This window comes from Molossus molossus, unplaced genomic scaffold, assembly GCF_014108415.1.
Source record: "Molossus molossus isolate mMolMol1 unplaced genomic scaffold, mMolMol1.p scaffold_m16_p_1, whole genome shotgun sequence".
In the NCBI taxonomy this organism is placed as follows: Eukaryota; Metazoa; Chordata; class Mammalia; order Chiroptera; family Molossidae; genus Molossus; species Molossus molossus.
The window spans coordinates 225,960,622-225,986,025 of record NW_023425344.1 but is presented as its reverse complement, the minus strand read 5'-3'; the positions used below and the strand labels follow the sequence as shown (position 1 = coordinate 225,986,025).

The window sequence follows — 25,404 nt, the reverse complement described above, 5'->3', positions numbered from 1 at the left end:
CAAATGTGACATTCAGTCACCACGGTAGAAACAGGAGCTGCTGTACCTAACATTCGGGAAGACGCCTCAACAAAAGGCATGCCAAGGCCTGCTTAAACCCAACGATAAAAGGAAAATCCCAAAGATTTGCGCCTTACATTGAGTGTGAGGCTAGTTTGATGATTCCAAACTCCAGCCTTACGTCTTTCTCTAGAAACGGAAAATTCAGTCCCCTCTTCCTCTCCAGCTGGCTTTCTCCTGTCCAGAGGCATGTCTTCCTGGGACCCAGGCACACTGGTAAGGGTCCTTAATAGTCTCGGCCAGTCTCATCACTAGGCTCCTTGAAAGGGCTTTTGGTGAAAGCAGCTTTAATTTAGTTATTTCCAATCTTCAGATCTTAGAAAAAGTATTTTTTTATTTATAAAGGGGGGGAGGCACAAATCTAAGGAATTAAACAAAGGGAAATAGGTACCTTTTATGAAAAGGACTTTCAAGCTCTCTGAGCCCCACAACTTAACAAATAACGTTACTAAAGTGTCTCCACATAAAACATAGCACCTTCTTTCTCCCCAGCAACTGGATGGATGGGATCTGTGTGTACAGAGCACCCATTTAAACTGCCTTCACTGGAAACAGCAATTATGGCAGAGGTTTGGCTACTCTTGACCCTTCAGTCAAATCCACATTCCTCCAGGCTGCTTCCTGCAGAATCAGCTGTAGGGAAAATAGTAAAGGTCCTGCTGGACGGCCATGAGCAGCCCCGGCGCTCCCCGGAAGCCCCCAAGCCGAGAAGAGAAGGCCACGCTGGGAATGTTGGTCCTGGAGGTGGGGTGTGGGGAGGGTATGGTTCTGAGCAGGTGGGTATCATGGAGGCTCCAGATCCTGGTGTAGCAGTCCTGGCCCACTATGAGAGAGGGAGACACGTGGCAGGTTAGTGAGTGCAGAGAACCTGTGGACACGGACATGGCTCCTCATGGTTCCGTGGGAGTCAGAATGCAAAATCTCAAATGGAGAGTATTGCTACTGATAATATGTAGTTTTTGAAAATCAAGGTTACGGGCTGCCTTGGTGCTCTAGAACCATAACTTGTTGCATGGATTCAAAGTGACAAGGTGTACTGGCCGGCTGTGTGACACCTTGGATGGCTCACTGGGTATCCTGGCTAATGGGCAGGCATTGTGCTTCTCGGTGTCAATGGCTGTTCAGTAGGGAGCCCAGCCCACCTGGCCTCAATGACATGCAACTGATTTCCCTTTTATAAAATAGTAGCCAGGAAGATCTCATGACTTAGTACATCCTGGAGACAGACTAGGTGCCAACCTCCCCAGAGCTCTTTCTGGCTTAACAGTTCAGTTCTTAAGACCACAGAGTTTTCAGGGCTCAGCTGTGGGAATGGGACACCTGGCACCCTTGGTTAGGGGCCCAGACACGACACATGTACTGGAAAGCTTCGAGGAAGAGGACAGTCCCGAGGCGATCCTGGATTTCATTCTGACCACCTGAGGGACAATGCAACCGGCGCCCCTCAGCTGTGGGTGACTTCAGGGAGCACAGTTCATTGCAGCCAGCCCACTACCCACATTCGCCTGTCAGCAAGGCTTAGTTCCCTCTTTTTTTTCTTTGTTAATCCTCGCCCGAGAATATTTTTTCCACTGATTTTTATTTTTCTAAGAGTGGAAGAGAGGGGAGGGGAGAGAGAGAGAAATATAAATGTGAGAGAGATACATCTATTGGTTGCCTCCTGCATGACCCTGACTGGGGCTGGGGATCAAACCTGCAACCCAGGTATGTACTCTTGACTGGGAATCAAACCCACAACACTGCCCTGGCCAGTCTGGCTCAGCGGTTAGAGCATCGGCCCGCAGACCAGAGAGTCCTGGGTTCGGTTCCAGCTAAGGGCACGTACCTCGGATGCACTTTGTTCCCACCCCGGTTGGGGTCATGTGGGTGGCAACCAGTTGATGTGTCTCTCTCACAATGATGTTTCTCTCTCTCTCTTCCCCCCTCTCCCTCCTGCTCTATCTGAAGATAAATGCAAAAATGCCCTCGGGTAAGGATAAAAAAAGAAAACCTGTGGAAAGACTTAAAAGGGAAGCTTAGTGCTGGTGATGGTGACAGTAGTAAATAAGCCTAAGAAAGTCCTAACAAAGTGTAGCGTCTTAGCCACACAAAGGTTTCATGGGGAATAAGTACTTTCTGCAGGAATATTAGCAAATTTGAGAATCTGTGAAGACTGAGAATATATTCTTTAATGTCAAGGGCCTACTACTTCATTTGTCAAACCAACCAATTTCCACACTACCAGAATATTCTATAGTCCAGAAACAATCTAATGTAACTCCTTTCAGTGGGAGTTAGTGGCTAGGCAGCTCTGCTCCTCTTCTACAGATCATGGATCCACAGGGACGGTGTTAAAGGGACCAGGCATCACCTTTACAATGGCCTTAAATTCTTTTCTCAGCGTCCTCTGGTGGAAATGCAAGGACAAAGAACAGGGAGCCCGAGCTTTCTGACAGGAAGGTGCATGATGGAATACGGGCACACTGAACGCCGACCGGGCGAACAGATGTAAACCCTACACCCAGGTCTCCCAACGCTGCTGTTTTCCTGCCCCTAACTTACCTAGTACTGAAATGTTGGTCCACTGATGTGGGGACAGTGGGCTGTCCAACTGGTGGATGCTTCCACTGCTGCTTACTAATATCCAACTCGACATGCCATCTAGTCTCCCCCACCCAACAGTCCACGCCTTCTTTATTCTGCTCCGTTTGAGTAATTTCTCCCTCTACTAAAGATGCTGGGGCCCCGAAGGATAGAACTTGGTGAATAGAATCTCCCCTGCCCAGGTACCTGCCACCACGATGCCTTCTTCTTCATGCACATGCAGGGGCAGGAGGGCATACTCGTTCACGTGACCTTCGTACTGCCTTAGACACTTAGTGGTCCTCAGGTCCCACAGCTTGATCTATGGGAAGAAACGCAAGGGGCCGTTAAGGAGGGTCCAGCAGGTACACTGGTGAACCCCAGGCACAGAAGCCAGGGAGGGTGAGGTGGTCTCCAAAGACCTTCAGGTTAGAAAGATCTAAGCCTCAAACTCCTGAGGCCTAGACTCCATCAAAAGCACCATAACCAGTTCCACGTCTATCTAGACCAGACTGGGTTCCCGGTGGGCAGCAAAGCGGCTGCCCTGCCTAGGGTCTCTTCTGCAGAGTCCCTCTGCCTGCAGCCTCTGATGGCTTGAGAAAGTCAGTGCTACCCTACCGTTCCAGCCATGTCAGATGCCATCAGGCACTGCTCTTCTTGGAGGATTTGCACAGATGTCACTGCTGAGTCGTGGAATAGGCGGGTGGCCTTCCAGTTCTTGCCCTGATTTCGACAACGAATATCAATGGCGAAGATCTCCCCGGAGCGACAGCCATTAAACAGCAAAGGAGTCTGTGGAAAGAGGGTCTGCTTGGCACCTCCATCCAGGTCTGGGAGGAGTGCGCCCTCCAGAGCACGGCCTCCGCTCTTCCCCATCCCAGCCCTCAGAGGTGCGGCTAGTCTGAGTCCGAGCCTCAGTGGAGTTGGAAGGGTTCTTTATGAAAGGGGCAAAGAACTGGACCCCATGTGTCCCTCCAGGGTCCTCCCCACTGCCTGCACTGGCCCCTTAGGCCTCACTCAGAAGCCCAAGTGATAGCGCCATCTCCAAGGCTGTTCATGAGGGGTGACGAGGACGGAGTAGGAGATCAGAGGTCCAGGTAAGACAGGGGTCCCAAACAGAGAGGGAAGATGGCTGAAGAAACCTGAATTAATGAACTCTGCTTACTGCTGGGTGCAGGCCGGCAACTCCCTCCTCCACATTTTCTGTGGGACGAGTCTTTGAAATGTAGTAATGACTTGAATTTTGATTTTTAAAGTGTAACTTGAAAGCTGTGCATGGAACTATTAAGGGCTTGAACTAGGGCTTAATTTATACACTAAAAATTGCTCGTCCTACTGACTAATCCAAGTGCTACTTAAGAATTACTAACAGTTCATTTAAACAGGAAATTGTTTAAAACCAATTTAGCCAGGCCTTTCTGGATCAGCCAACTCTCACTCAGTGCAGAAATATTCAAATAACCCATTAATCCTTTCTGATGCTCTGTTTTCCCCTTTGAAAGGGGAAGGAGGACTGAAGGCCACACGGGAATCCAATTTCAATCCAGCAAAATTTCCGCTCTTGGGAACTTTATATTGCACCCTTCCCAATTCAACCAACCATGAGAGCAAACTGCTGGGCCAAGACATCACTGCTGGTCCCAAATGACAGCCGGTGTCCCGTCACCACATTGGTCACCAGTACCCACCGAGACAAGCCTGACAGAAACAGAGATGGGGCGGAGAGACAAGTGTCACTTGCAGTCTGGGGGAGGGGCTGCTGGATAAGGGGGTTTAAGGTCTGATAAATCCTTTACTCTGGGAGCCTGGGGTGCAGCCATGGCTCACCTGTACTGAAACAGTTATTCGCTTGGATGTTCATGGACCACGCACAGGACCAGGCCCCAGGGATCCGGAAACTGCAGAGCATGCCAGGTCGGTCTCCTGCTGAGAGAAACAGTGGATGTAAAGCATGGCTGCCCTCTAGGGACAGAGACCTTCCCTTCACACTCCCATGCCAGTGACCACCAGATTTGAGAACCCTCCAGGAACAGCTGCTCAGAGGGGTCTGTACCTTGGCCCCATTATGGGTTTTGTGGTAGCAAAACAAGACTCTGCCCGGCCGGTGTGGCTCAGTGGTTGAGCGTCGACCCATGCACCAAGAGGTCGCCGGTTTGATTCCTGGTCAGGGCACATGCCCAGGTTGTGGGCCTGATCCCCAGTGGGGGGCATGCAGGAGGTGGCCAGCTGATGTTCTCTCTCATCGATGTTTCTATCTCTCTCCCCCTCTCCCTTTTTCTCTCTCTAAAATCAGTAAGAAAAAATATTTTTAAAAAAGAGAGAGACACTCAGCTAGGGTCCTTGATTCACAAGTGGTTGTTCTAAGAGTGAATATATAAATCTTTCTAGATGTCCCAGCCACACTATTAGATGTGTAATGTCAAGCAAAACATTTTAAAAATAAACTCTTTTATTGATAAAACATATATAAAGGGCATAAATCTTAAGTATATAGCCACCACCCAGGTTAAGAAGCAATTTTCGGTACCCTCCCAATCACTACCTCCCCAAAGGGAACTGCTACCCTGACTTCTAACACCAAGATTAGTTTTGTAAGGCAAATTCTGCACTTCTCCTGGCCTCAGTTTCTTCATCTGTAAATTGGTGATAATACCTGCCTTGTAAACTACCTGTACAGCGAAATGCCAGGCACCAGGCTAAGTGTACACAACCTCATTTAACCCTCCATGTAACCTGATGGGGTAGATATTATCTTCACTTTACAGAGATTAAGCAAGATCTGCCTGAAGCCTGTCTAATTGATCCTAATTCTCTGAGCACTGGAAATTTAATATCCAGAATGTTGCCAGGAAGAAGTCCAGGATTCTGAACTGCCTTCAGCCAGAGAGTATCCCTGAGAGCACCGGCCGGTCACACTTTTGTGAATAATCTCTACTGGCAGCTCAAATAAATATTTTGATTTCTTTTTTCTTTTTTTCCATTTTTTTGTACAGATAGAGTGGGAGGGAGAGAGAGGAAGAAACATCGACGTGAAGGGACACATCGAGTGGCTGCCACCCGCACGACCAACCAGGGCCGGGGACAAACTGCAACCGAGGTACGTGCCCTTAGCGGGAACCGAACCCGGGTCTCTCCGGACCGCAGGCCGACGCTCTAACCGCTGAGCCAAACTGGCCAGGGCAATATTTTGATTTCTTGTTCTGGCTCCCGAAAAGACCCAAAAGGAGGAAACACGTAAAGAGGCACAAGCTTGCCCTGGCCGGAGTGGCTCAGTTGGTTGGGCGTTGGCCTATGCATGGAAAGGTCACTGGTTCAATTCCCTGTCAGGGCACATTCCTGGGTTACAGGCTCAATCCCCAGTAGGGGGCAGACAGGAGGCAGCCAATCAGTGTTTTACTCTCACATAGATGTTTGTTTCTGTCTCTCTCTCTCTGTCTCCCTCCCTCCCTTCTCTCTAAAAATCAATAAAAATATTTTAACAAATAGACAAAATAAAGATTCACATGCTTTAATACAAATCCTGGGTCAGGTTTAAGGACTCCCCAAGGCGCTTCTGCAGACTGTCCCACCCTTAGAGCTCTGACTTGGGTTCGCTGAGCCTGTGGTTCTCACCCTCCTGTTCAAGCCTTCACCAAGGAGTTTGTGGTGGTGGTGGCTGCAACTTCTGGGAGGCAGAGGACAGAGACCCTGTCACAACACCCCCTTATTTAAGCAATAAAAGGATCTGGTACCTGGATGACTATTGACAAACAGTGACGCTGGGAGCAGGGTGGCGCAGCCTGGAGTCTCCGCGATTCCCATGAGGCACAGCCTGGCAACGCTGTTAAGGACACTCAAGTACAAGTTCTCCTCCGGGAGGAGAGTGACCATTACTGCCCTTCAGAAACTACGAAAATAACACCCGTAAAGCCAGATTTAACACATTTACATTTTCCATATTTAGTTTCAGACTCATATAAAGGAAAAAAATTGTCACAGATACAGCTAACAGCCCTCTTTGACCCCACCCCCAGCCCAATTATCCCTTCTCCCTCACCCAGAAAGAATTACTATTCTAAAATGTCTGAGTTCTAGGCCATGTTATATTTCCACAGCACATTTTCCATGAGCAATATAAAGAACTGTTAATGTTCCAAAAACATATGTAAACGGCATCACACAGAGTACCTTCTACAAATTTTCCATCTCCATTGTCTTCTAGATTCATCAGTGTTGATGTCTGTAGCCCCCGCTCCTTCATTCACACCATTCTTTTTTTTTTTTTTTTATCCTCACCCGAGGACATTTTCCCATTTTTTTGTTCAGGTAGAGTGGGAGGGAGAGAGAGGAACAGAGGGAGAGAGAGAAACATCGATGTGAAAGGAACACATCGAATGGCTGCCACCCGCACGACCGACCAGGGCCGGGGACAAACTGCAACCGAGGTACGTGCCCTTAGCGGGAACCGAACCCGGGTCTCTCAGGACCGCAGGTCGACGCTCTAACCGCTGAGCCAAACTGGCCAGGGCCATTCACACCATTCTTTGTACATATACGTCACAAGTTATTTGTCCGTCTTTTGGTGCTGGGCACATAGGCTGTCTTTTTTTTTCTTCTTCTTTTTTCTCTGCTGCTGGAATGAGCGCTTCCCTGTCTCCCATACCCATGTGTGAGAGCCTTTTCTAAGGCAGTGTTTCTTAATCCCAGGGTAAGAATTTAATTTTACACTACTACATGCTATATATACACAACTCTATGAAACAAAAGTTTTATAAAATATTTGCCCTTACTAGGTATGAAACTTATTTTCTAGTCTATTTCACTTAAAAAAATGCTGCTCACAAATTGCTTTAATGGCCCACTGACAGGTCATGCCCTGCAGTTTTGAAACTGCTCCAATGCCTCTCCCTAGAAGGGAACCACGGGGCTGTAAGGTTCTCGCATCTTCAAGTGCTTGTACCAGTGCACTCATGCCAGCCATTTTCCGCTTTCTCCACATTTGCCAAATCTTGGCACCATCAGACTCTGAAAATGTGTGCTTTTCTGAATGGATACAAAATGGCACCTCATTATTTAAATTTGCATTTCCCTGATTACAACTGGGTATACTGATTCATCTGATTACAGTTATTTGGGTTTCCTTTTTGAACTGTCTCTTTATATTGTTTGCCTACTTTTCTTTTTTTTTATCCTCACCCAAGGACATTTTTCCATTTTTTTGTTCAGATAGAGTGAGAGAGAGAGAGAGAAACATCGATGTGAAAGGGACACACCGAGTGGCTGCCACACGCACGACCCAACCAGGGACGGGGACAAACTGCAACTGAGGTACATGCCCTTAGTGGGAACCGAACCCGGATTTCTCCATACCGCAGGCCGACGCTCTAACCGCTGAGCCAAACCGGCCAGGGCTCTTTGCCTACTTTTCTACTGCACTGTCTTCCGACTGATCTGGCTCCTCTCCTTCTCCCTTCACTGCCTAACTCCTCTCGAAAGGAACCTATCTTTACCCCTGCTCCTTGCCTTTCTTTCACTCTTCAACCCGATACAATCCAGGTATGACACCTTTTCAGTAAATGTTCTCCATTCAATTTCTGAATCTGATGAACACTCTTCAGTCCTGCCTCCTGGTCACGCAACACAATTTCCACCTCCACACTCCTCGGTCTCTACACCACCACTCTCTTGGAGTTCCATCTTTGGATACTTCCTGTCACCAACACTCCCAAGACTAGATCCCAAGCCTCTTGGACCTGTGCCTCTCCTCCACTCCAGCTCATCACTCCCTCCCTCTCCATTGCCCACTTAACCTTGCAGGAGGCTTGTCTGAGGTCTCCCCCTCGCCAGCCTGTATAAGAAATGACTCCGTGACCAGATCTTCCATGGGCATCCCACATCCGAGGATTCAGTCTTCCAAGGCCCTAGTTAGCCAGATACATCATGGACACCAAACACTGCTGCCCAATGTGCCATGCTCTCTCTTGACTCCTTCTTCTGATAGAGCTCAGGCACCTCCTTCCCATGTGGGAATCACCCCAGGGAGGCTGCCCCATCCCTGCATCCCTCTTACATCCAACTGCAACAGACATCACCCGTTGAGCTGCCCATCTCCAGCACTTTGCACAGGGGTTGTATATGCTCAACGGATATTGGTGGAATGAACATACACACACACCTCATCAAAAAATGTAAATATTTGCAAAGCACTCAGGCAACATTCTTGACAATCTGTGAGATGTGTGCATGTCATGTCGCCCTGGCTGGTAAACCCCATGTTAAGTATCTCTAGCATGGAGGGCAAAGATGTGAGGAGGAAGTCCTTACACACGTGCACTTTCAATGGCTGTGGCTGAAACCCAGTTACAGTTAAACTTTGGATACTTACAGGGCTAGTATTATAAATTTAATCCTTTAACAGGCCACAGGTTAACAAAGAGCCCAGTAAGTATAGAAGGGAATTCAGTCTAACCTTCCATCACTCTTTGGAGGAGATGCAGAATGCAGGTCTGAAGAGGTAGCATTTTTGTAAAGGGAGCAAGCTCCGAGTTCTCCAGCAGACGCAGCAGGTGCACAAAAGCCTGAAGGTGACCTAAAATGACCACCAGAGGGCAAGCTGCTGATAAGCTACACAGACCATACTCTTCAAACCCAGTATCGGGACTTCTCTCCTCAGCCCACAGAAATATGGGGAAATACCATCCAGTTTTAAAATAAAAAACGAGGGTGAGATTATTGTTTTCTCTCTCTTTTAAGGCTTGGTTTCTTCTGTCCTCTGGTAACATCATCACAGTAACAGGTGGTCCCATCCTCCCCAAAAGGCTCCCCCAAAAGAAAGCCACGTGAAACTTTCAATTTACCAAACATCTAGTTTTGTTTGTCTTAATCAGGTCTCTAACTTAGGTTCTAAAACTCTTTGAAATAGTGCTGTGGAATGAAAACAAAAAACAAAAACACACGTTCCGATTCAGCCATTGTTTGTTGAGGACCCATAACACACCGAGCACTGTATAAAGTAAATTCAGATGTTAACTGTTAACCTGACAACTCATGAAGTAGGTGTTTGGTACCAGTGGTCATAGTGTTAAGATCTCATTCACTATGGAACTGACCAAGGCAAGACTCATTAACAATATTGTTTGGGTCAAACAATATTCTTCCCTGAATCATATGATGGGATAGTTGTCCTATGCATCGAGAGCCCCCAGGGACCCCAGAGGAAGGGCCCAGCTACCGTGACAATGCACTACTGTGCTCCTAGCCAAAAAGTCCCGATGACACTGGGAAGGCGGAGACTAGAATGAAGACTGTTCTAAAAAAGGCCATCTTGCCCTGGCCGGTTTGGTTCAGCGGTTAGAGCGTCGGCCTGTGGTCCAGAGAGACCCGGGTTCAGTTCCCGCTAAGGGCATGTACCTCGGTTGTAGTTTGTCCCCAGCCCTGGTTGGGTTGTGCGGGTGGCAGCCACTCGATGTGTCCCTTTCGCATCGATGTTTTTCTCTCTCTCTTCCTCTCTCTCCCTCCTGCTCTATCTGAACAAAAAATGAAAAAAAAAAAAATGTCCTCAGGTGAGAATTAAAAATACTTTTTAAAAAAAGGCCATCTCGCCCTGGCCGGTTTGGCTCAGCTGTTGGAGCGTCGGCCTGCGGTCCTGAGAGACCCGGGTTCAGTTCCCGCTAAGGGCACGTACCTCGATTGCAGTTTGTCCCTGGCCCTGGTTGGTCGTGTGGGTGGCAGCCACTCGATGTGCCCCTTCACTTCGATGTTTCTCTCTCTCTCTCTTCCTCCCGCTCTATCTGAACAAAAAATTGAAAAATGTCCTCGGGTGAGGATAAAAAAAAAAGGCCATCTCTGGCAGAGAGCCTAGCCCAGAGCCCACAGACCTATGTCCCATGCCAGAGGACCCCCCTTTCTCTGGTGCCAGCCCTCAGCTCCTCCGGGAGGCCCACCCCACCCGGGCCCACTGCAGCTCTCAGCTCCTACCTCTGCTTCTGGAGGGTCTGGGGTTCCTTCCCAAGATTTACTGTTCCTTTCCATTTCATTCTTCTACTAAAGCATCAACTCTCAAGTTCATAGTGACCTCAAAGTCACCCTAGGACCTCAACTACTTCCCTGAGCATGATGGGAATCCTTGTGTTTTACCCATGTGCACTTCCTGAAAGTAAGTAAAAGGGTGTGAGAACATGCAGGATGGCCCAGACCTCTGACTACTAAGATGCCACGTCACAAACCCCACAGATGCCCATCCACATCAGGGCAGGGCCTGCCCACCAACCCTTTTCATCTGTCAAAAGATACAGAATGTGAGAATCCAAGTGATTCAGCGAGGCCCAGCACACAGAGTTCACCTGGTGAGGAAGCACAGAGCAAGATGGAGATGGTCTGACCCCCAGCTCATGGAGAGAAACAGACTAACGCTTTCTTCTGGAATAACTTGTGGGGACACAGACACGGGACTTCTGCAGGTCTCGCTCCTCTCAAAGGGGCTAGAACAAGCATTCTGAGAACAGGGAAGCTCCCTGCCCCAGCACACAGAGCCTTTAAGAGGGACAGGGAGAACGCAGCCCCGGGCCTTAGCCCTTCATTATCAGCATGGGCCTCAGTGAGACATCTGGTATAACTTCCAGGGCAGGGATGACTTCTCTTTAGTGGCAGGAAACAAACCTAAGTCTGAGGGCATACTGTATCTCACTTTACCCAGAAACCATTTTCAACCTGCATCTATCTTGTAGCTCATATCCCAACAGAACAGAAAGTCACAGCTTCTTAGAGATGCAGCTGTCACCCCACTACAATTTAAAGGCTTCCCCTCAGACATCAAGCTTCTCAGTCACGTAAACCTCAGTGTCAGCCACAGACTGGCTGAGGGGCTGACACGCCGTCCTGATGCGCTGGGAGGACCCGCCACTCAGGCTATTGCAGCCCACCTCCAGGAGCTACACACCTTGGTGTGGGCTCCTTCAAACCAACTCAACCCTCTCGAAGGGACGGTCCTTACAGCCAGCTAAAGAAGCACTACTTCAAGTCTTCCCACATCTAAATCCTTTTCTCTCCTAAGACAAGAAACTCCTGAGGCCCTTTTCTTCCTCTACGGGTTTCGGGACCGAAAACTCCTTTGTGCCTTGGGAAACGAGCGCTGCCTTCTTCACGAGGTCCTCTCGTCCTCTCTGAATCTGGCAGCCATGGCAGTGCCCGGGACCCCAAGGCAAAGGGGGCTGCAAGGCTAAAGGGAAGGGCCGCGTACCTTCCGGTTGGTGAAGTAGAGGTTTTCGTGCATATGCACCCTGAACGTGGGCGTCTTCAGTCCGTGCAGGCTGATGATGCCGTACTTGGAGCCTCCAACTTTGACGTCGTTCACTGTGAAGAGCCGGTCACTGTTGGTATCCGCCTGGAAGGGGAACGTGGCTTGTAAGTGACCTCCCAGGCCTAAGACCACCTGCCTGTCTGTCACAGCCCCCGTACTCTGCACTTTCACCAGGTGAGATCTCCTGCCCACGAGGGAGCGTGGGGATGACCTAATTTCCCTACTTGGTGTAGCCATCACTGGGCAAACCTAACAGGTGTGTTGGCCTCACAATTCTTTTTTTTTTTTCTTCTTCTTTTTTTATCCTCACCCGAGGACATTTTTCCATTTTTTGTACAGATAGAGTGGGAGGGAGAGAGAGGAAGGGAGAGAGAGAGAGAGAAACATCGATGTGAAGGGATACATCGAGTGGCTGCCACCCGCACGACCAACCAGGGCCGGGGACAAACTGCAACCGAAGTACGTGCCCTTAGCAGGAACCGAACCTGGGTCTCTCCAGACCGCAGGCCGATGCTCTAACCGCTGAGCCAAACTGGCCAGGGCTGGCCTCACAATTCAAGAGCAGGGATGAGGATGGCTCTGAGGAATGTGGCCAGGAAGTCTGAGGTCTGCACAGTGACCCCACTCAGAATTGTGTCTACTGAGAGAAACTGTTCAGATGAGACACGGTGACAGCATGTGGCCATCATTAAAGCCACACAGCAACATGGATGCTAGTTAAAACTGTCAAGGGGTAAAAGACACAAAACTGTATTCCCATTACACAGACACCATGACTACCACCAAGTGAAAAAAAAGACATTGCACTGAAAAAATAATTATAATAGAAAAGACTGCATTGGGCTCTGGCCAGTGTGGCTCAGTGGGTTGGGTGTTGTCCTGTGCACTGAAAGGTTGCTGGTTCGATTCCTGATCAGGGCACATGCCCAGCAGGGGGCGTATAGGAGGCAGCAGATCTATGTTTGTTTCTCTCTCTCCCTCCCTCCCTTCCTCTCTCTCTAAAAAAAAAATCCATTAGAAATCTCAAAAAAAGAAAGAAAAGACTGCATTGAGATGTGAGTTATTTTAAGATTTGTTTGTTTGTTTCATTTTTTAAAAATGTGGTGCCCTGGCTGGATGCCTCAGTCGGTTGGAGTGTTGTCTTGATATAAAGAACCCCAGGGATGGGGCTCCTGAGGGGAACCCACTGCAAGAAAGTATTCAGGTCAAACTGGATCCCCAATTACATATAGGGGGTAAAGCCACAGGAGAGAATGTGAGTCCTGGCCTAACACCCCTTATGAGGAAGGGCTCTGCTATCAGGGTCTCCTGGGGCAAGATGTCAAGGGTCAATTCTGTAGCTTCCGCCCCAGTCCTGTCAGCAGATCACCAGGCTGAAGGTCTCCGTTGTGTGTCTCTCTCTCCGTCTCCTTGGCTTTCCCTAAGCCTCCAGGAAAGAAGGGCTTGCTGGGCCGGCCACGCTCTACCATGGCCTCGAATATGCAGTCTAGCTGAGCAGTCTGGCTCCTTCTGTTTGCAGTGGACCCTCTGCCAGTATTTCCCTGGCCCCTGGACTCAAGTGGTTGGCCCTGGCTTCCAGCCCAGGTCTAACCAAAAGCAGAGAAGACTCTGCTCCCTGCAAATGGTGCGATGAAGGTGGCGTGCAGGCCCAGGTCACAGGCCTACAGCCCCTGCTACTCAGGTCAGGAACAGCAAGTGAGGGAGTAACCCACTGTTGCTAACGAGGACACTGGAGCTCTAGGGCTGACCACCAAACCCTGCCCAGTATAGGACAGATTAGAAGCTCCCAGTCCACTGTGTACCCTTTCGATGTGTATACAACACACCCCAGGGAGTTATTTTGTGATGGTTTTCAGTTAATGCAAGGGAGGCCCTAGCTCTCCTGTCAAATGACGGGGTGACAATGGTCACCATGACCTGCCCAGCCAGCGTGGCACCTGCTAATGGGTAGCCAGCAGGTGCCTGTTAAAACTAAAACCAGTGCGCACCTGCTTTCAGGTAACCGGCATCCACACAGCTAGACTCGATGGAGGCCAGCGCGAAGGCACAAGGCTCGGGGACGGCAGCAGCACCCCCGGCACTCACTCGGAGCTCCCTCCTACTCACCAGTATGAGGTTAAATCGGTCGCTTGCCAAAGCAGAGGGATCTGAGCTGTGAATCTGAACCTTCTTCCTCTGCATGCAGCTCACTCGCAGCTCATGGGCTAAACTGCAGAGGAGAAAGAGAGGCGCAGGGACGGCATGGGCACCCTAACCAGATACCCATGAGGAAGATTCAGGGGTTCTGCCCTGCCCCACACCCTGAAGGCCATCTCCCCTAGCTGGCCCTCTCCATATTATTTCTGAGCAATGGAAATGAGCAAGATCCCAAATAAATACAATTTTAGAACTCTTAGAAAAACTAAAGCAAAGAAATGGATGGCCCACTTACAGCGTCAAAGAAAGTCAGAAGTAGAGGGATCTGTTTTGTCATCGAGTACAACTCCCCTTCTTGAGCCAACAGAAGGCGCCTGAGAAGTGCAACATGCCCAGAGCACACAGCTAACAGAAGCGCCAGGCTGGCGCCGCCCACCTCACTGTCACCGCCCCTTCCCTCGCCATCGCATGCTACCTGTCCACTAAGGACAAAGCATGTTTTAGGGTGAAGAACAGATCTTTTTATTTTTATTTTTTTTGTCCTTACCCGAGGACATTTTTCCATTTTTGTTCAGATAGAGTGGGAGGGAGAGAGAGGAAGAGAGAGAAAGACCGAAAGACCGAAACATCGACGTGAGAGGGACACATCAAGTGGTTGCCTCCTATATGACTCCAACCAGGACCAGAGATGAATGGCATCCAAGGTACATGCCCTTGGCCGGAATCAAACCCACAACTCATTGGTCTGCGGGCTGACGCTCCAACCGCTGAGCCAAACTGGTCAGGGCAAGAAGAGATCTTTTTAACTAGACCTTAACTCTTTTGAGGAAATAAGGAGAGGCATGTTTCCACCTGCCCCGGCTCACCTCTGTGCATGGCTGGCCTACAAGGAAGGCGGCCCTGCTTCAAGATGAGACCTGTGTCCCCTCTAAGCTACCCACACTGACGTTTCTTTATTTTTTTCATCCTCACCCGAGGACATTTTCCCATTTTTTGTTCAGATAGAGTGGAAGGGAAAGAGAGGAAGAGAGAGAGAAACATCGACGTGAAAGGGACACATCGAGTAGTTGCCTCCCGCACGACCCATCCAGGGCCGGAGACAAACTGCAACCAAGGTAGGTGCCCTTAGTGGGAACCGAACCCGGGTCTCTCCAGACCGCAGGCCGACACTCTAACCGCTGAGCCAAACCGGCCAGGGCTCACGTTGTTTCTTCACCTGCCCACATAAAGCAGGAGGCAGCAGAACATGGGTTAGGAGCTCAGGCATTAGGAGTGAAACAGATCCCATCCTTTCTAGCTTTACCTTGAGAAAAATCAATCCACTCTGAACCTCAGACTCTTCTTCTAGAAACCAGGGGAAGTGTCAACCTATTCCACAGGGTTTTAGAGTTATATGAGGAATCACAAGTACTTTTATAAAGTTTAGTACATATACATCTATTTAATAATGTTCCATTTTGTCAACAACTTATTAGGTAAGGAGAAGAGAGGCAGGAATCTCACAGGAATGAAGTTGTAAGACCTACTGCAACATCCTGAGGAATTTCTGCCCAACTTCTCTGCCTAGATCCCTTCTCCTCTCTCCCTGACCTCCTGCAGGAGTCTCCTCCTTGCTCTAGAGGGAAAGTGATCCTCTCCGGCTGGTTTCAACAGCTGACAGCAAGCTGTGAACTGGAGCCCCTCAATTGTGAAGGCTCCTCAGACAACAGCTATGTGGTCTCCTGACTGGATTCTTGGACCATTTTTTATTTTTTAAATAAAAAATATAAAAATAATTCTCATGAAGAACATATAACAAGGAGGCATTGACTTACCGGCAGTAACTGGTAGCATTGAGAAAACCCAGCTTGTTTTTTTGTAGCAAAGAAGATGCATTGAAACCCATCCTGGTTATTTTCTAAATTAAAAAAAAAAAAAAAAAAAAAGATAGATTCAGTAAAGTTTCATGTTATAAAATAACAGGGAATATATATATATATTTATATATATATATTTTTTATCCTAACCTGAGGACATTTTTCCATTTTTTGTTCAGATAGAGTAGGAGGGAGAGGGAGAGGGAGAGGGAGAGAGGGAGGGAGAGGGGGGAAGAGGGAGAGGGAGAGGGAGAGGGAGAGAGAAACATCGACATGAAAGGGACACATCGAGTGGCTGCCACCCGCACGACCAACCAGGGCCGGGGACAAACTGCAACTGAGAAAGAATGTGTGAGCTGGAAGGTCTGCTCAATGCTTCTGTCCAAGCCCCCGAGTCAATTTATACCTGGGAAGAAGAGTCCAGCAAGCTAGTGAGTGCAGGAATGGCCCTGGACACTCCGGTCAGCATCATGCTTTCCATTCAACCTATGGTGACCCTCAGGCCCAGATTTTCCATTCTGTTGCCTCAAAACCATCAAAATGTTCTGGCATCTAATCCCCATAAGGGGCATAAGAAACCCTCATATCTAAACCATATACCCTGGTTTTCTATTTAAAATATACGGTTACTGAAACTGTATCATGCTGCTTTTCAAGATTCCCCCAGGGAAGGACAAAATGCTAGAATTACTGATGGAAGTTTGCAAACAGGGAAAGTGGGGTGGGGGTAATTGCTTGTTTGTTCTCATTCTCTTCCTCAGGTTCCCATCAAGACAATTGAACACACTCCCTAAGGTGCACTAAGCCAAGTGTCACCAGGAGTTCGATGGGCACGTGCTTTCAGCAGTGGACGGAGGCTGCAGGAGTGCAGGGTGTAGGGCGCCCTCAGGAGTGTGGAGCCCACCTTTCTCTGCTTGTCCTCTTCCTCTAGCAGCTGCAGCCTTTTGTGCTCCATTTCTTTCTGCTGGATGCTCTCCTTCGTGAGGGGATTGCAGTTGTTATGTCCCGGGAGCAAGCGGAAGTACCGATTCTTTTCAGGGTCAAAGTAATACCCTGGTAGATCTTTAGTCGAAAGAAATAAAATCCAACTTAAAACGCTGTGATCTGACCCACCTAGAGAGGAGCCCAGTGGCCTGTCCACCACCCCTCACAGCTGCCTGACTGTTCTAAGGGGCAGAAAGTAGGCTAACATTGTCAGTCACCATCTTGGGCCCAGTTCAGTGCTGGGGGGAGCTGTTTGCTCAGGATCCCAGTTCTTGGCATACCTAGTTCCTCCCTTTAGTGCTCCAGTTTGCTCCCAGAATTTCCTCTAAGCCCGGAATAAGCTGGTGACACACATGGAGTACACCCACGTGCCAGTGAAGACAGGGCTGAGGAGGAAGGGCAGCCAGAACAGACATAACCAGCTGACGAGACAGGACTAGGTTTCGTCTTTCCCTGCGGGCAGGACCAGAGGAGTCCTATCCAGCAGATGGCCTTACCTGGCACAGAAGAACTCCCAGTTGTGCTGGACGAGGTTGATGGGACCTCCCCGTCGTCCTGGTCGGAATCCTGTGGGCTTTGCTGTGCCCCTGTGTTACACCTGTCGACAGTCATGGTAACTTGCAGTGAAGGGCTGGAGACCCAGTCACCCTCTGACTGTGGGGTCTGGCAGGGGCAGGTTAGGCAGTGCCACAGCCCTTACCCCTGACCCTCTGACCTTTGATTACTTGGGAAGCACTAACTGTGCTTTTCCTTGAAAGTAATTTCCCCACTGCAAATACACCCAAATCAGGGCAAGGTTTTGTCTCTCATCCCTAAGAGGGTGCATGTCACAGTAAGTCCCTTTTCTTATCGCCTCACTTGAGCATTTTGTGAAGTCTTTTGGAATTTTCTGGGTGAAAAGGAGAACAGCAATCTTTGCCGGTAAGAATTCTACCAGCTGGGCTCATCTGTCAGCTCAACAGCAGTTACAAGGCCAGGTGAACCTCACCCTTTACTGGATCCTGCAGTTCAAAGAGTTTAAATTGTTCTTGGCTACACAACCTTACAGATGGAGAAACTGGGGTTCAGGGCACAGAGGGGATCTGCTTGGTAATACTGGGATAGAGCCATGGTTTAAACACTCATTTTGCAAAGCTACAACCAGCTTCTATGGCAATTATAGGATAAAGGACATAATGATAGAGCCAAAGACCTAATTTTAGAATTCCAATAAAATCCTCTTTAAAATCAAGAACCTTCTCTCTCTCCCCACACTCAAAGGAGTACAAATTGCAAAACTAGGTTGAAGGAATAAAAAAACTTCTCTCTATAAATACTATTCATGGTTCCAGGGAAAATTTATCCTCCCTTTTTATGGTCCAGAGCTTCCTACGGCAGCTCATCTGTGATCAGCAGCAGGAGGAAGGAAGGATTAAATGTCATGACAAATGTCCGTGTCTCTGGTCCAAGGACTGCTACTCCATTCTTTCCACATGGAGCCCAGAAGGTGGCTGTCCAGCGTGTTTCCACTCAACTCTGCCAAAGCTAAGTTGAGACTCCTTGCACAGATCACATTTTACTACACATTGTGCTCTGTGGGAAGGCCCGAGGTCCAAAAAGTATCCATAGTTCTCCTTTCAAAACATACAAACACTGGGCACTGTCCTGATCTTCCTACAATGTTGGTCAAGTCTGGGACTTTGGCTAAGAGTAATATTTTATTCTGCACCTAAGGAGGCCCACCACATATGGAGGGCCTAACTCAGAGCCAGGCTGCCCATCAGGGGCTGTATATACTTTACTGGGAATTTCACAAGTGAATTATTACAAGAAGAGTAACTCAAAGTGATTAAGTACCTTGCCCATAAGAAGAAGCAGAGTGTCAAACTCAGACCTCTTAATTCCAAAGCCCTTGTTCCTTCCACATTTAGATGCTTTTTTCACTGTTCGGGTGAATCTTTTCTAAAGAAACATCACGGCATTTGACATCTTCTGACTCTATAATTAGAAATCAGTCCATTTCAAAAGTAGGTCTGGAGTATGAAAGGGTTTTGAAATCGGCACACAGGTCTCCTTTGGCAAGGAGGGGCTGTGAAGACTTCTTATGGCCAAAGTCATGCCAAGAGCCCTGCACTGTGAATAGGTGTCCTCTCTGGGTGTGAGGTGATTGGGGGCAGAATCCTGTTCTGAGACTAGATTGCTTGTATTTCCTTCATACAGAAAAATAAGTAGAATGGAACATATTTTTACTGGGATTCCAACTAAGTATGGACTAGGCTTTATTTTTAAGCTGGGTGGTAGGTGCACAGTATTCACTGTATTATTCTTTATACCCATTTTGTTTTTAAATACTGTATTATAAATATAGCTTCTCTCTCAGAACTTAGACTGAATTAATGAAATTACATTTGTAAAAAGCTATTTTCATTGGATGGGGAAAAAAAGACAAGAAAAGAGAGAGAGGGAGTCTAAAAAGTGGAAAAACAACTCTCCTCCAGTTGTATCAGATAATGTCTACTTCTAAACCTACGGCTAATGCTCCGGCCAGACGTCATGGTCACTCTGAAAGGAAAGAAAGAAAGAGTGTGGCCACATCTCCTCCCTATTCAAAGTGTGGCAGGCAGGCTGACCTGCCGCAGCAACATCCCCTGGGAGCCTGTTAGAAATGCAGACCCTCACCCTGGCCGATGTGGCTCAGAGGTTAGAGTGTCAGCCCGTGGACCAGAGTTGCGGGTTTGATTCCGGTCAAGGGCATGTACCTTGGTTGCGATTCGGTCCCCGGCCCTGATTGGGGTCATGCGGGATGCAACCAACCAATATGTCTCTCTCACATGGATGTTTCTCTCTCTACCTCACACTCTATCTGGAGATAAACAGATACATGGAAAAGTGTCCTCGAGCGAAGATTTAAAAAAAAGCAACCCTCTTTGGGCCCCGACTAGAACCCTGCATTTTGACGAGACCCCCAGTGACTCATGAGCATGTGAGGGTGCTGGAGAATACTAGAACGGCTCTGGGGAACAGTACTTGCCTTTCACTGGAACTGTGTTGTCTGAATCTAAGGTTCTGCCACTGGCTCCTTCTTCCATGTCTTCTACTTTTCCAGCTGCTTTTATACATTTCTGCTCCTGTGAGAAAAAAATTACATACAGATGTGTGTGCATGCATTCTTCTTTCTGTTCACTTCCTGACAGTTCCTTCATGCTCAGAACCAGGCCCAACCTGGGTTATCATCAAAGCCGCCATACCAAGCCTCACCTGTAAAGAGCCGCCCTCCCGATGGAGACACCAATCAAATCCACTGTCCATACACACTTCTCTAGCTGCAACTCTCTTACCGTACTGTTGACACCTGGCCTGACACCTGCTAACCTCCATACCCTGGGCAAAGTGGTGACAGACTCACAATTACTTTAAGACAACAGTATGAGCCCGGCCTGAGAACTCTCTTGGTTTGTTCTTCCTTTTTTCCCCCTTACCAGATAACACCAGAGCACATCATTTTTCTTTCTATCTACACACATCCCATTTGCAGAGAAGAGTTAATAATGAATACTTTCTCCTACAGTTTTAGTATTGAGCAGGGGAAATTGTGAACATAATTAATCATGAACTAGTTGTTTAAGTTTCAGGCTTTCTCAACATCTGGTAACTTTTTTTCTCTATCACTGGAGACACTGATAACATCTTACCTAAGACATTTTAAAATCACATTAAGCCCTGGCCAGGTGGTTTAGATGGTTGGGAGTGTCATTCTGGGTTGGAGTCCCAGTCGGGGGATATACCTGGGTTCTGGGTTAGATCCATGTACTGGAGGCAACTAATCAATGTTTCTCTCTCTCTTTCCCTTCCTCTCTCTCTACAATCTATAAAAACAGCCCTGGCCGCTTTGGCTCAGCGGTTGGAGCAAGGGCCTGCGGACCACAGAGTCCCAGGTTCGGTTCCTGCTAAGGAACATACCAAAAAAGAAAAAGAAACTTAAAATCTATAAAAACATATCCTTCGGTGAAGATTAAAAATAAATAAATAGCCCAGCCAGTGTGGCTCAGAGGGAGAGGTCCCGGTTAGACTCCTGGTCAGGGCACAAGCCTGGGTTGCAGGCTCAATCCCCAGTAGGGGGTGTGCAGGAAGCAGCCAATCAAAGTGTCTCTCTCACACCGATGTTTCTCTCTCTCTCCGCCTTCCTCTATCTCTCTAAAAAAATCAATGAAAACATATTTTAATAAAGAAATAAAACCACATTCAAATGCCATAACAAAGTTAAGAAAAAAAAACCTTCTGCGGCTGAATATAACCAAAGAACAGACTAGAAATCAATTTGCCTTTATTTCCCAACTTCTACTTAAAAAAAAATTTTTTTTCTTGCCCTGGCTGGTTTGGCTCAGCGTTTAGAGCATTGGCCTACGGTCTGGAGACCCAGGTTCTGTTCCCGCTAAGAGCACATACCTCAGTTGCAGTTTGTCCCCAGCCCCGGTTGGGGTCGTGTGGGTGGCAGCCACTCGATGTGTCCCTTTCACATTGATGTTTCTCTCTCTCTCTCCCCCTCCCACTCTATCTGAACAAAATATCAAAAAATGTCCTTGGGTAAGAATTAAATAAATAAATAATAAATAATTTTTTTTCTTTATTGATTTTAGAGAGAGAGGAAGGGAGAGGGAGAGAGATAGAAACATCAATGAGCCCAGCCGGTGTGGCTCAGTGGTTGAGCATCAACCCATGCACCAAGAGGTCACTGGTTTGATTCCCAGTTAGGGCACATGCCCAGGTTGTGGGCCAAATCACCAGTGGGGGTCATCTGGAGATGTGCCCTGACTGGGAATCGAACCAGAGACCTCTTGGTGCATGGGACTATGCTCTCAACCACTGAGCCACACTGGTCGGGCTCCCAACTTCTACTTTTGAGTGCAGAATACCTGTTAGCATCAAACAGAGCACCAGAAGTTTGGACCTACATTATAGAACTTAGCATTTATTCAACCACTTTCATGTCAACCTATGATTGTGAGTTGGGGTTATTTCAATACAAAGAAAAGGAAGGAATATTTAGTGAGTATGGTGCTTAACCAAACATTTCACAACTCTGTAACAAATTTCTTGATTTGGTGGTGGGAACATAAAATGCCACCATTTTAGAAAGTTTTACAGTTCCTCAAAAGGTTCAACATAGCCCTCGCCAGTTTGGCTCAGCGGTTAGAGCGTCGGCCTGCGGTCTGGAGAGACCCGGGTTCGGTTCCCGCTAGGGGCACGTACTTCGGTTGCAGTTTGTCCCCGGCCCTGGTTGGTCGTGCGGGTGGCAGCCACACGATGTGTCTCTTTACATCGATGTTTCTCTCTCTCTCTCCCTTCCTCTCTCTCCCTCCCACTCTATCTGTACAAAAAAAAAAAAAGGTTCAACATAGAATTACCATATGAACTAGCAAAACCCAGCAGAAATGAAAACACATGGCCATACAAAAATTTTGACAGGAATATTCACAGCAGCATTATTCATAATTGCTTAAAAGTAGAAACAGCCCATATTTCCATCAGCTAATGAATGCATAAAAAATGTGGCACATCCACGCAACAGAATGTTATTGGGCCATAAAGAAAATGAAGTACTGATACGTGACACAACATGGATGAACCCTGAAAACATATACTAGGTGAAAGAAGTCAGACACAAAATTGTATGATTCAATGTATATTGAATATCAGAACAGGCTAATCCAGACACACCCACACACTCACCCAGAAAGTGCTTTATAGGGGCTGGAGGTGGCGGGAGAGGAGGTAGAGAATGAGGATCAACTAAATGGTACAAAAGTCTTTTTTTGTTGTTAATCCTCACCTGAGAATATTTTTCCATTGATTTTTAGATAGAGTAGAAGGGAGGGAGGGAGAGAGAGACATCGATGTGAGAGAGACACACTGATTGATTGGTTACCTTCCACATGACCCCAACCAGGGCCAGGGATCAAACCTGCAAACCAGGTACATGCCCTTGATTGGAATAAAACTTGAAACCCTTCGCAGGCCAACGTGCTAACTGCTGATCCAAATTGGCCAGGGCAATGGTCTTTTTTTTTTAAAGCTTCCTGAAAGTCCGTATTTCTGATATGAAGACTTGTTTTTTCCAGTTATCCCAAATGAGTTGATAAATGCTGATTAAATTGTTTTATACTTCCAGGAATAAGAGTGACTAAGGAAAAAGGTTATACCCTTTTATTAACTAGGTGGTAGCTTGGTAAAATTTTTATAGAATTTTAAATGATTTATGATATTCCATGTCTACCTGTTTATGTTTTCTTAGACAACAATGCCACCAGATTACTAGCTTCCCAAAAGTTGTAGTACTGTATATAATACTTTAGTATGACAGCAGTTTTAAAACCATAATTAGGTTAATTCTGACTTTTATTTAAACTAAAATTGGGAGAAAAGAGTCAATGGGGGGGGAAAGGGGGAAGGTCCAGCTGGTGTGGCTCAGAGGTTGAGTGTCAACCCAAGCACCAAGAGGTCACCGGTTAGATCCCAGTCAAGACACATTTGGGGGTTTCAAGCTCCATCCTCAGTGTGGGGGAGGTGTGGGGGAGGCAGCCAATCAATGTTTCTCTTTCATATCAATGTTTCTATCTCTCTCTCTCCCCTTCCTGTCTCTAAAAGATCAATAAAAACATATTTAAAAAACAACAAAGCCCTGGCCAGTTTGGCTCAGCGGTTAGAGCGTCGGCCTGAGGTCCGGAGAGACCTGGGTTTGGTTCCTGCTAAGGGCATGTGCTGCGGTTGCAGTTTGTCCCCTGCCCTGGTTGGGTAGTGCAGGAGACAGCCACTCGATGTGTCCCTTTCACATCGATGTTTCTCTCTCTCTCTTCCTCCCACTCTATCTGAACAAAAAATGGAAAAATGTCCTCGAGGGAGGATAAAGAAACAACAACAACAACAACACAAAATGACCTCTACAAGGAGCTTGCTGTGCCCACCCTGCATGGGTATTTTTTTTAACTCTACAAATGAGGAAACAGGCTTACAGGGCTAAGTATCATGCCCCTGCTGGTCTGGCACCTGGGCCTGGTGACCCACAGGATACCCCCTCAACTATAATTTCACCATTACTTAAAACTAGAGTTTGGGGCTTTGGAAATTTGTTTTTTCCAGAAAGTTGTCACATTAGTTTTATTTCCTTCTTGCTGTTCGATTCACAAGACAATGTCTCCACGCCCATGAAGGGGAAGGAGGTATCACGGTGTCTGAGTAAAGTGGATAAATGAGGCTTCCTGGACATGCAAGTACTGATGTGGAAAAGGTGGCTTTCCTACTAACACAACTCCATATGGAGGCTAAACCAGAAAGTTTGGGTTCAACCCTGGGCTCCACTACTTACTACATTGTGCCTTACCTTAGGCAAATCACAAATCTCACTGGGTTTCTTACTGTGTCCGACAAAGATAGGTGTATTATCTACTAACTACCTCACAGGGCTTGTGAGCAAAAACTTCAGGGTTGTAAAGCAGTAAGCACAGTGCCCAACAACAGTCTGTAAGTGCTCAACCTGTGTTACCTGTTATGTTGACCTGTCGGAAAAGGCCAACCAAGCCCTGGCCGGTTTGGCTCAGCGGTTAGAGCGTCAGCCCGCAGGCCAAGGAGTCTGAAGTTCGATTCCCGGTCAAGGGCAGTACCTGGGTTGCAGGTTCCATCGGCCCTTCCGGGTGGAGCGGGAGACAATCGATGTGAGAGACACATCCACGTTTCTCCCTTTCCCTCTCCCTTCTATCTAAAAATCAATAGAAAAAATATCCTCCGCGGAGGATTAAAAACCAAAAATTACCAACCACAATCAGAACTTTCTGAGAAAGCGGCGAGCGGGGAGGGCCCGCAGTCCAGTCGCTGGCGGGTAGTGGGTGGCACCTTCAGCAGCAGGGCTTAGAAAACGCTCCTTCGGGTCAGACACTGAGCAGCGACTTTCGGAATCCCCTTCCCCCAACCCCCTCGGGGATGTGCGGCTGCAGAACCGACCAGACAGGACAAACCGGGCTCCTCGCGCCCACGAACCCTGCACACCGGGGCTCGCCCTCCCAGCCTCCCACCCGCGCCACGATCAGGCCGGCGTTCCACGTGCTCGGCTCCTCCCCGCCCCTTCCCCCACGCCCTTGTCCCACCCCGAGTTCCGTCCGGGGAGCAGCAGCAGCCCCTGGACCGATGCCAACAGTCACCCCAGCCAGCACAGACTTACTCGATTGTAGGATCGTTTCCGGCTCTCCCTCGGGCCGGAGATCGGCAGAACTAGTGGCGAAGCGTGAAAGGACCCGGAAAGACCAAGCTATAAGGTCCGCCAGTTAGTTGCGTCCGTTTTTGTGCTTTAGCAGCGGATAGGGCCAGGGCTGCCGCCCCTTCGTTCTCATTGGGCGCGGCTTCTGACTGTCTACGCCTATAGGGTGGATCCTACGGAGAGGGCGGGGACTGGGGTTTCGGCTCCGCCCAAGCCTGGCGAAGAAGCCGCGTGTCCGCGGGCGTGTTTGGGTCGGGCGCATTTGGGGGCGGGGCCGGGCGCGCTAGGGGGCGGGGCGGGGC

The 25,404-nt window shown here is 48.2% G+C and overlaps 1 protein-coding gene across 1 annotated transcript; it reads right to left on the bottom strand.

Moving 5' to 3' along the window:
- Positions 1 to 410: 410 nt before the first annotated feature.
- On the bottom strand, positions 411 to 25,129 carry DCAF4 (DDB1 and CUL4 associated factor 4). The gene is made up of 14 exons (XM_036266889.1): positions 25,067 to 25,129; positions 19,886 to 19,982; positions 17,373 to 17,473; positions 16,796 to 16,953; positions 15,850 to 15,932; positions 14,006 to 14,108; positions 11,840 to 11,983; positions 10,894 to 10,943; positions 6,354 to 6,433; positions 4,450 to 4,548; positions 4,223 to 4,320; positions 3,241 to 3,414; positions 2,830 to 2,944; positions 411 to 883 (listed from the first exon to the last, which is right to left on the bottom strand). The coding sequence occupies exons 2-14, from the start codon at positions 19,972 to 19,974 to the stop codon at positions 690 to 692; spliced, it is 1,488 nt and encodes a 495-aa protein (XP_036122782.1). The 5' UTR covers positions 19,975 to 19,982; positions 25,067 to 25,129; the 3' UTR covers positions 411 to 689.
- Positions 25,130 to 25,404: the final 275 nt, after the last annotated feature.